The sequence below is a fragment of the Bos indicus x Bos taurus genome, chromosome 23, assembly GCF_003369695.1.
Source record: "Bos indicus x Bos taurus breed Angus x Brahman F1 hybrid chromosome 23, Bos_hybrid_MaternalHap_v2.0, whole genome shotgun sequence".
Classification (NCBI taxonomy): domain Eukaryota; kingdom Metazoa; phylum Chordata; class Mammalia; order Artiodactyla; family Bovidae; genus Bos; species Bos indicus x Bos taurus.
In genome coordinates this window covers 30,792,171-30,803,788 of record NC_040098.1, presented here as the reverse complement: position 1 = coordinate 30,803,788, position 11,618 = coordinate 30,792,171, and the positions used below count along the sequence as shown (strand labels likewise).

General features: G+C 39.0%; 1 protein-coding gene across 1 annotated transcript; it reads right to left on the bottom strand.

Moving 5' to 3' along the window:
- Positions 1–1,002: 1,002 nt before the first annotated feature.
- Positions 1,003–2,004, bottom strand: LOC113882047 (olfactory receptor 10C1-like). Its single transcript, XM_027525217.1, has one exon. The coding sequence runs from the start codon at positions 2,002–2,004 to the stop codon at positions 1,042–1,044; it is 963 nt and encodes a 320-aa protein (XP_027381018.1). The 3' UTR covers positions 1,003–1,041.
- Between the last annotated feature and the right edge of the window lie 9,614 nt (positions 2,005–11,618).

The following is an 11,618-nucleotide window of genomic DNA, read 5'->3' as shown; positions in this document are numbered from 1 at the left end:
AGCTCTTCCCCAAGGACTAGAGTTCAAATCCAAGATAATTTCTTCTATAGATGCCTCGAGATACTAGATTTTGTTGTAACTATGTTCATTTCTCTTAAGAGCAAGTTTTGGATAATTTCCAAATATATCCTGCCAGGATTCATCTGCACATTTGTACATGTCGTAAATTACATAAAATCATTAAAATTATTTATATTAATTATTTTAAGCTCAATTTTCTTCTTCCATCCTTGAATTTAAATATGATTTCTCTTTCTTTTCAAAAACATTTTTTCTATGGGGACTCTTGGTAAAAATTTCTCATGCTTTTCTTTTAATATTCTGCCACAATTACCTCTGAATTTTAAGAATTGCTTTTTTGAGTTTTATCCACAACTCAAAAAAGAATTATTTGACTACTTCATATACCAACAATTAAGGATGAAGAATTTAAAACATTTTTATGGAAGAAAGTGATGAACATCATAGAGTTATTAAGGAATTAAGAGCCATATGGGACTGGCATATGTGGAAGCACTGCCTCAGTGACCATGGCAGAAGTCATATTGACCTCTCAGAGGAGAGAAAATGCCTCAGAGTATGAGTGAGAATTTCCTAGGCTTCTGAGATAGATTCTGGTAATTTATACTCTAAGCCTGTACTTTAGCCTAGACTGAAATGTTTTAGAAAGCCAGTCTAGTATTAGATTCACTTATTAAAATTCATTGGTAGCCAATTTCCTTTCAGAATTTGGCAATCAGAACTTTTGCTATAAGAAGAGAACTATCTCCAAAATTAAAATCACTGTTACGAAAGACATTTCTTACAAAACACCTTGACAAGTACAGAGTTTCCTTCCTTCCTTTCTGTCTTCCTTCCTTCTTTCCCCCCAACCTCCTACACTCCCTCTCTCCTTCTCTCCCTCTTTCTTTCTTTCTCTCCTTCCCCCTTCCTTCCTCCATCCATACTCCCTCTCTTTATCCATATCTTTCTTAATTTTCTTCCTTCCTCTGAGGTTGAGTGTGCATCTTTTTCAAAGAAATTTGTGTGGTCCTTTGGTATCTACCCGTGAGTCAAAACATTTTTCTTGCCCAGAGTTCTCCGAAGAGCTGTCTTGACTTCCTTATTCCGTAAGCTGTAGATGATAGGGTTGAGCATGGATGTCACCACAGTATAGAAGAGGGCCAGGAGTTTATCTACCCCAGGTGAATGGCTAGCCTTGGGCCTCAAGTAGGTGACAGATCCTGAGCCATAGAATAGTGTTACTACCAGTAGGTGGGAAGAACATGTGGAAAGAGCTTTTTGACGGCCTTCAGGGGAGGGCATGACCAATACAGCAGCTAGAATTCTGCCATAAGAAGCAATGATTAATAAAAATGGACTGGAAATGCAAAGAATGGCTGCAACAAAGACTGCAGCCTCATTATGGGATGTATCCCCACAGGCTAGTGCCAGAATAGGGGGGAGGTCACAGAAGAAGTGGTCTATTTCACAGGGGCCACAGAAGTCCAAAGAAAAAATATAGTTGGTTTGGCCCAAGCCTACTATGCAACCCACTCCCCAAGAAATCATTGCTAAATGGACACACACTCCATGACTCATTTGTGTTGCATAGTGAAGTGGGGAGCATATGGCCGTATAGCGATCAAAAGCCATGGCTGCCAAAAGACAGCACTCACTGATACCAAATAATGTAAAGAAAAACATCTGTGTAGCACAGCCCTCCCGAGAGATTCCTCGGGCCTCACTCACAAGGTTCTGCAGCATCTTGGGTATAGTAGAGCAAGTGTATCCAATCTCCAAGAGAGACAAGTTGGCCAGGAAGAAGTACATGGGGGTATGGAGGGCTGGATTGGTCCAGATGGCAAGGGCTATGAGAGCATTGCCTGTCAGTGATGCTAAAAACATGAATAGAATGAAGGAAAATAAAAGGAAGCACTGTTCAGTGGCCTCAGAGAATTTGACAAATGCAAAGTGTTTCACAGACATGCTGTTGTCTTGCCACAAAGAACAATTGAAACTCATGATCTGAATAAAAGAAAGGCAAAGTCATCAGAAAGATAGTTTCAGATAGAAGTATACATCTTTATATTACTCTTAACAAGCTCTAGTGAGTCAAAGAGATAAATTTCTTACCTATAATTTAAATTTAAATAGTTTGGGAGTTATGCTCATCCTGAAACCAAATCCTATCCTATGTTCACTGTACCAGTTGATTTGTCCAATATATGTCTAGTCAACAAGCATAAATTGGAAAAAAAAATTCAGTACAATTTTCTTCACCCCTTCATTTTCTCAAATAAACGTCTTATGATTTCTATTTCTTTCCTCTTCTTTGGTTGCTTAGTTGCTTTCTTCAGTTGTTCACTCAACAAACATTTATTGAACATTGAGTATTTTCAGATTATTTTGCATTTACTGTTGTCATGGGATTAAAAGGTAGGAAAAAAGGGTCAGAAATAAGTGGACTGATTCAAAATTCTGTTAAATATGGAGTAACAAACCTGCATGATGACAAGAACCCTTGATGGATATGATTGTTGAAAAATTTGCTCATACATAAAATATTATAATGCATTTATGTTATTTAAAATAATTTATATATATTTACCTTGCATTGTATCTAATTAAATTAACTAATACAATTTAATATCTATATTCGACATGTAGCAAAGAAATTCAGTTAAGGCTGTGGCAAGAAAAAGAGACAACTGTTTACTTATTTTTTTTTAAAACCCCAAACATTTTCTTATATATCTTTACTTCTAAATAATAGCCTATGTTGTTGCATAAAAGCTCTGGATGTGGAGAAGTTATCATCTGTTTTGTCAGTTAAACACACAATTTTTTTTTTTTAAACTAATTCTATCCTCCTGTATTTGGGAAGAACTGCAGCTTTCTCAGTGAGACTGATGGAAGAACCAAGGGGGAAATTCTGACCAAAAAAGGAGAATACCTGACTCTTTCCTAGGTAGTGATATCGCAAAGATTTCATTTCATAAATATCCTTGCCCATTTAGGCTGTAGACATAAATGCAAAAGCCTGTGTTGGGGGTGAAAGTCGGGGGATGTGGGGAATGGGAGAAACCTAGTTGTGGAAGGCACACAGGGAGGGTTGACTGCACAAAGGCTAATGCATGCTGTTAGTCATTCTATATTCTCAGATGCACAGGATGAATAAACAGTCATCCTGTGTTAAGTGCTTTTTAAAACCTCATGAAATTCATAGATATTTGAAAAAATAAGTTGTCCAAAATAGTGAAGTGAGTGCTTTGAAATATTTAAATGGACTTAAGAATATTAATAAAACTATACCAGGTAAAATCTGATTTCTTCATTGCACTTTCTATTGTTTTCAGGATTTGCTCTGTTGACCTTTGTGCAGGGACCTTCAGACACATGTAGTAGAGGTCAGCTTTATGTTCATAGCAAGAATGTTTCATTTTAATCATTGTTACAGAAAAAGAGCAAGATGCTCAAGGACAGGTGTCAGGAGTCTGCAGAAAGGACCATCACAGGCAGTATAACAGTTTGGACAGACATTTTTCTGTCTCTCACCTGATACGTTTTCTTGACCTAAAGCCTCTGATTAATCATTTCTGTATGAAGTAAGGATGATGAAGCCTTTCCAGTCTTGCTTGCTGAGTTGTTTTGAGTTAAAATGGAAACATTATAGAGGGAAACCATGAATGAAAAATAAGGAATTAAAATTCACTTTTATCATCATCTAAATTCAACTCATATGGCCTGCAGTATTCCCTATTATCACCAGATTATTAAATAACTATATTCAGTCACTCATCAAGCAAATATGCACTGTGATATTAATATAAAGACATAAGAGCTTCATGCCCTATTTTAAATTGTATTTGCCTATTCCTACTCAATGTGATAAAAGATTTTGTGGACATTGGACATTGACATATGTGTGAAGGTTTGAATCTTGACATGGAGTTTCAGTGACAGAGGAAGAAGACAAGATAATTTTAATAACTTAATGGCTTGGGATCATGTACCACCTTACCCAGCCTCAAGATCCAAGACAAGCACATTCTATATAGTTCTGCTTTGGAAATAATCCAGCAGAAGTGATTCATTTTGGGTCAGTACCACATAGTTAGAAATGCTCCTTAACTGACTCAATCCCTGATTAATCTCAGTTTTCATAATGAAATGTTTGGTTCCTATTAGTCAAAGGAAAATGTCTGAGACATTATCAGATATTTTACCTGAAACAATACAGTGCCTGGCATACAAAAAAACCTCAATGAATATTAACCTTTGTTATTCTGAAATCATCATTTCAAAATTCTTGAATAGTAGATACAATTTATATAAACTGGTCATTTGTTTGTAGAGATTTCCCATTGCTTTCCACAATTCACCCATAGCCTTTTCATCAAGCACCTAATATTTAGCTGGGTGATGCCTTAACATAGCTCAGCAGAAACTATGTTATCATTTGTTTGGAGTAAAATTTACAGGATAATCTAGGCATTTGCATTACCCAACAATAAGAGATATGCCTATTTCCTGAGAAATAATTATTTTAGAACAGCTTATAACAATTTTATAACTGCAAACTGAGTAAATCCTTATAGTCTTCAGATAAGGAGAAAAGAACTGATTAAAATAATCTCCAGAACTGAATAATGCTTTTGGTATTGTCTATCCATGTGCACATTTTAATCCACTGTTTTCTACAACCCTCTTTTCTTTTAAGGCATCAGTTATATCACATACCTTTAATTCTAATATTTGAAGAAAAAAGTAGATAGTATTTGCTTTTGATGAGCCACTCCCAATTTTTGTCTAAACACTCTCTGTATAACCTCCCAAAATTCAGAGGATGTATATCTCCCTAATCCTCTTTTCTAAGAGGAAGATTTTGTTGTAATCAGGGCCACGTCTGATCCCAGGATGATTGTCTTCTCAGAGAGCACTCTGTCCCTCCTAGCCATGCTCTCAACTACACACACACACACACACACACACACACACACACACACAACACATGCATGTGTGGGTGCGTGAGGGCTGTGCTAATTACATGATGATATATTTGAACTTTTCTCGCCATGAAAAAAAGGGTATATGAATATGTTACACTTCATTTCTTCTCCCTGTTCTGAATCCTTATCCTGTCTCTCTTGCCCAGGAGACATATTCTCAGAAGTATGTCAGGAAGTAGTTTGATCCATCTCTCAGGGATTGCCATGGACACATCTGTCTCCATTTGTTGGTGAATATGAACATTTAGGAAGCAAAATAAATAAATATAAGAGGTAATGTAGGGACTTTCATCATGGTACAGTGTTTAAGATTCTGCACTTCCAGTGTAAGGGGTATGGGTTCAATCCCTGGTCGGTAAACTAAGATCCCACATGCCTCAGAGTATGGCAAAAAAAAAAAAAGTAAAACAATAGTAAAAGTACATCAACAGTAAAATATAATGAATAACCTATATTATATGTAACTGCTATCATAGAGTGCATACACAATGTGATATTAATTCTGTGGAAATGTACTACTGAAATCAAATATTTATGTGACCATTCTATGGTATTAATATTACTATGAAATTCTCAGATTTAAAATTTTTGTTTGAATTAAACCAAGTAGTCATCCAAAATAATTATGAAAACAACAAATAACTTTCATATCATATTATATCAATGCAGTTAGTATTTATTTTGATTATTATAAAACATTCTAGTAAATCTTAATAATCTTCCAGATACACAAGAGTTCACAAAAGTATCTATTTGTTTCTGTCAAAAGTAATTAAAAAAAACCTCAGTAGTCAAAGGTATATATTAAGATGATGAAAAAAAGTAGATGATACTTAATACTAATTGTTTAAATGATTTAAAAAGTGGATAAGGTACTGAATACCTATCAGTGACATGATCTAAAGGGAAGTGAGAAAGACTAGGAGCAGGAAGTTGGCATTTGGATATAAATTCTGCTTCTTGCAGCCCCATTAGATGAATTATGCATAGGAAGAGAACAGATGGTGGAATAGGAGGATGGGGAAACTCTCTCCCCTAATGAATGCACAAAAATTATATCTACATGTGGAACAATTCTTACTGGAAACTAACTGGAGACTGGGAGAAAGACTCCTGTACAACCAAGGCTATAAGAAATATCCACATGGAAGCCAGTTAGGAAGAGAAGCAGTAGGTCAGGACCCGTACCCTTGGGATGGGACTCAGAAGAAAAGAGAGATTACATGGGCAGAGATCCTCCCCAGGGAGTGAGTGGTTCCAGCCAGATACTGGGCACCCCAACTCTGTGTTCCTTGACAGAGAAGATGAGCCCCTTTGACTGATTGGAGGACTTGTGAGATTAAGAGAAGGGCTGTGGGAAGCTTGGACTCCACTCCTTAGGAGCCGTGCACACTTGCTTGCTCCTAAAGCAGTGAGGAGAGAGAGGATTGAAAACGGCATGAGTGACTGACCAGTTTCCCAAGACTGCTCCCCAGGCCCATGTCCCAGCCTGAGCCTAGGGAACCCTCCAACTCTGCTTGCTTCAAGATGCAGCTCCACATTTCCATATTCCATACTCTTCTCTCTCTCTCCTCTTTCTGGGATCCCTATAAGGTGAATGTTGGTACCCTTGATGTTGTCCTAGAGATTCCTTAAATTGTTTTCACTTTTAAAGAGAAAGGCGTTTCACTATTTATTTAACATTTAAGTCCTTACACTGTATTTTTATAAGCTGGTGAATATTGACAAATTATTTCTCTCACAGAACTATAACCACATGTTCCCAGACAGTATAAATATATGGTTTTAATCAATTACATAATAAAACAAATTGTCAAGTATCAAATATTAAGTTACCCAGCTCCAAAGGCATATAAAATATTAAATGTCTGCTCAATTCATTAGCAGAAACCACTTTTTTTGTGTGTGTGTGTGTGAAAGAGGTTGGGAATCACACTTCAAACAAAAATAAGTTGGTAAACAACTTCGGACAAGTATGGGAAAATTACAAGAATTTCAGAAATTTTATGATTAAGAATTGTTTTAGCCAGAAGTATTTTTTAATGAATAAAATTCCTTTTAATTTCACATAAATTACACCCACCTTGAAAGTGAAAGTGTTAGTCGCTCAGTCGTGCTCAACTCTTTGTAATCCCATGGACTGCAGTCCACTAGGCTCCTCTGTCCATGAGATTTTCCAGGCAAAGATACTGGAGTGGTTTGCCCTTTCCTTTTCCAAGGGATCTTCCTGCCCCAGGGAGGGATCCTGAGTCTCCTGCACTGCAGGCAGATTCTTTACCAACTAAGCTATCAGGCAACACCCACCTTATTTCTCTCTATATGGTTCTGATTCAAAGTTAGAGTTATTATAGATATTTCCTCTCTAAAAGGTTATTCCTTAGTATTTTCTAAGGAATTTATTCAACTAATATTTATTTAAAAAGTAACACTAATCATTGGTTTTTCAGGGATTCATACGCACACACTAAAGACATAATGGTAGACTTGACACAAAATAGATAGGGAATTCATTAAATACAGGGGAAGAGTAGTGTCTGTTGAAGATGGTTAGCAAAAATAGCTACCTTTTTCTCTCTCCACACCCTCTGCAATGTGTATGATTAAGTGCACATGCATAAGTGATATGTTAGTGTTTCTCAAGTGTTTCCTCCCTTGAATTTTGACTGGTCCTGTGACTTGCTTGGCTAATAGAACGTGTGTGGTAGAAGGGATATTGTGCTGGACTTCAGAAGTGTTGCATGCTTCCACTCTCTCCCTTGGATCCCCATGATCTTACCATGCGAACAAGTGTTAGCTAAAAGATAAAGCACTATCTGAAAGGGGGTTCATTTACCTTGGTAAGGAGTCATTCAACTTCTGAATTTATGAATGAGTCCTTACTATTCAGCACCACCGTCAAAAGGCCAGCTGAGATCACAGATGCCTTCTTTCTCAAGAATAGTGTTGTAAGTTTCTTCACACAGTCTTATTATTGTGGTAACTTCACATACTCTTATAATTGTAGTAACACTTTGCTGACAATGGTCCGTATAGTCAAAGCTGTGGTTTTTTCAGTAGTCATGTATTGATGTTAGAGTTAGACCATAAAAAAAGAATGAGTGCAGAAGAATTAATGCTTTTGAATTGAGGTACTGGAGAAGACTCTTAAAGTCCCTTGGACAGCAAGGAGATTGAGCCAGTCAATCCTAAAGGAAATCATCCCTGACTATTCACTGAAAGGACTGATGCTGAGGCTCCAATATTTTGGCCACCCAATGCGAAGAGCTGACTCATTGGAAAAGACCCTGATGCTGGGAAAGACTGAGGGCAGGATGAGAAAGGAGCCACAGAGGATGAGATGGCTGGATGGCATCATTGACTCAGTGGAAATGAGTTTGAGAAACCTCCATGAGATAGTGAAGGACTCTGATGCTGGAAAGGTTGAAGGCGGGAGGAGAAGGGGATGACAGAGGATGAGATGGTTGGATGGCATCACCAACTCAATGGACTTGAGTTTGAGTAAACTCTGCGAGTTGGTGATGGCCAGGGAAGCCTGGCATGCTGCAGTCCATGGCGTTGCAAAGAGTCGGACAGGACTGAGCGACTGAACAACAACACATACTCTTATTATTGTGGTACTTCTTAAGTTCCTCTATACAGTTGTTTAAGTTTGCATTAATTTGATTGTGTGTAATAAGAAATCTCATGTTCTTGTATATGAGTTCCACAGGATCTTGGTGGTTCATTTGAAGCATGTCAATTTAGTTAAAAAATGCTCGATTATGAAAAAATTTAAAAATTGAATAACAGAAATGATGGAAAGAAACTGAATCTACTTCAATATACTCCACTTGAAATACTCAGTGCTTTAGAGTATGAAGTTGAGAGGAACGGGAAATGAAATGACCCTCCTAACAAGAAGCAACAATTCTTTGGTCCAGTAATACTAAGGTGATAGAAATGAAGTGCGCTGAGGTTTACTCCATCCAGGTCAGAAGTCTTGTAAAAAATGCTCTGTGAATTTCAGTTCAGTTCTTCTGTGTCCAGGTTACTCACTGGGAGCTTCTTATTGGAGTGGTAGTGAATTTCTACAAATCACTTTTCTGCATAGAGGTCATGCTGTGCCTCGCAATAGTCTCCACTGCCCTTCAGAAACTTCATAAATGTGTGATGAAGAACACCACAGAACTGAGGAATATGTCTCCTCACTGAAGGCTGTGGCCTAACTATACATCCTGTCCCCAGGTGGTGGTGACACAGGTGGTGGCGGTGGCAGGGCAGGGAGGAGGTTGTTGTCACAGGGTGGTGGTGGAGTTTTTGGCTTTGACAGGGGTGTTGGACTCCATCCTGCAGTGAGCAGCACCGAGAAGCTCATTTTTTGAAATTCTGTTTTCTTTTTGCTAGTCTCATTTGGTGATTTTAAAGTAATCTTTCAAATCCCTTATGTATTTTTCTTTATCACCTAGTCTGCTGTTTGTTTCTTCTGCTGCTGCTGCTAAGTCGCTTCAGTCATGTCCGACTCTGTGCGACCCCATAGACAGCAGCCCACCAGGCTCCCCCATCCCTGGGATTCTCCAGGCAAGAACACTGGAGTGGCTTGCCATTTCCTCCTCCAATGCATGAAAGTGAAAAGTGAAAGTGAAGTCGCTCAGGTTGTCTACTTGAAAGTTATACAGTCGTGTCCAACTCCTAGCGACCCCATGGACTGCAGTCTACCAGGCTCCTCCATCCATGGGATTTTCCAGGCAAGAGTACTGGAGTGGGGTGCCATTGCCTTCTCTGGTTTGTTCCTCCTAGTGTGTTTTATTTTTATTTTATTTTTTTTATTATAATTTTAGTTATTGTATGCTACAGTTCAGACTTGTTCTTTTAAATTTTTCTATTTTCTTGGTAAAATTCTTACAGTTTTCATCTATTCTTTTCATCCATTTTTCATCTCATGCTTTCCATTTATTCAGTTAGCATTCTTATCACTAATGCTTCCAACGTTTTTGTTGTTGTTCAGTTGCTCAGTCATGTCTGACTCTTTGCAACCCCATGGACGACAGCAAGGCATTGTCCTGTCCTTCACCATATCCCGGAGCTTGCTCAAACTCATGTCCATTGAGTTGGTGATGCCATACAACCATCTCATCCTCTGTCGTCCCCTTTTCCTCCTGCCTTCAATCGTTCCCAGCATCAGGGTCTTTTCTAATGAGTCGGCTCTTCGCATCAGGTGGCCAAAGTATTGGAGCTTCAGCTTCAGCCTCAGTCCTTCCAATGAGTATTCAGTATTCAGGGTTGATTTCCTTTAGGTTTGACTGGTTTGATCTCCTTGCAGTCCAAGGGACTCTCAAGAGTCTTCTCCAAAACCACAGTTCAGAAGCATCAGTTCTTCAGTGCTCAGCCTTCTTTATGGTTCAACTCTCACATCCATACATGACTACCAGAAAAACCTTAGCTTTGACTAGATGGACCTTTGTTGGCAGTAACATCTTGGCTTTTTAATATGCTGTCTAGGTTGGCCATAGCTTTTCTTCCAAGAAGCAAGCATCTTTAATTTCATGGCTGCAGTCACCATCTGCAGTGATTTAGGAGCCCAAGAAAATAAAGCTTGTCACTGTTTCAATTGTTTCCGCATCTATTTGGCATGAAGTGATGGGACTGGATGCCATGATCTTAGTTTTTTGAACGTTAAGTTTTAAGCCAACTTTTTCACTGTCCTCTTTCACTTTCCTCAAGAGGCTCTTTAGTTCCTTTTGACTTTCTACCACAAGGGTGATGTCATCTGCATAACTGAGGTTATTCAATTCTTTAGTAAATTGTTTATTTCATCTCATTAGTTCCCCACCCCCCCAGGAGTGTTCTCTTGCTTTTTCAACTGAGAAAAATTACTCTGTCTTCTCATTTTGCTTAACTTCCTCTGTTTTTATGAAATTAGGTGAAACAGTTATCACTGGCAATCTTGAAATAGTGTACAGATTTGGCAGTGTCCCTGTACAATTCATGTGGGTGCAGTGGCTTTGGGGGAAAAGCTGAGTTTGATTTGAATACAAGACAGATATTTCTTCAGAGTGTGCTGGCAGGTACCACCTGGTTAGGAGGTGGGGTTAGAGATGAAGGGGCTAGGGCCAGAGCCAGGTGTGAGCCAAGACATCCTCTCTGCTCAGTTGCTATCACCACCCTATTTAAGGCAAGGGTGGGTCCCACGTTGCTGGAACAGAAGCCCTGAGGGTTGAGTCAGTTGGCTCCATTCCCTTATAGTGTGTGTTCCTCTCCCTTCCAGCACTGGCCCCCTCAGCCCCAGAGGGGAGCAGTGCTGGAGTAAGAGAGGCTGGGGATGTTTATTTGGCGATAGTCAGTGTATTGGGTGTGGTGGTCTGGCTGCCATCAGAGATCTGTTCTGTTCATGATGTGCTACCTGTGTAAGTGCCCATAATGGCTGCCCCCTCCCTGCTCAGAGGCCATTTGGTTTTTCAGCTGCCTCAGCATTCCACACTCAGCTTTTCCCTCCGTCATGGCAGCCCTCCCTCCAGTGAGCAGCTGTGAGTGTTTGCTCAGCTCAGAGTGGGGCTTGCAGAAGGGCATTCTAGGAAAACCAGTCAGCTAACTGGTGGTTTCAATTGGTCCTTTCCACCCTGCTTTGGGAGAAAGCAGGAAACTGTTCTA

What these genes read in the sequence shown, in the direction of transcription:
- LOC113882047 (XM_027525217.1), bottom strand. Translation starts at nt 2,004, where the DNA reads ATGAGTTTCAATTGTTCTTTGTGGCAAGACAACAGCATGTCTGTGAAA.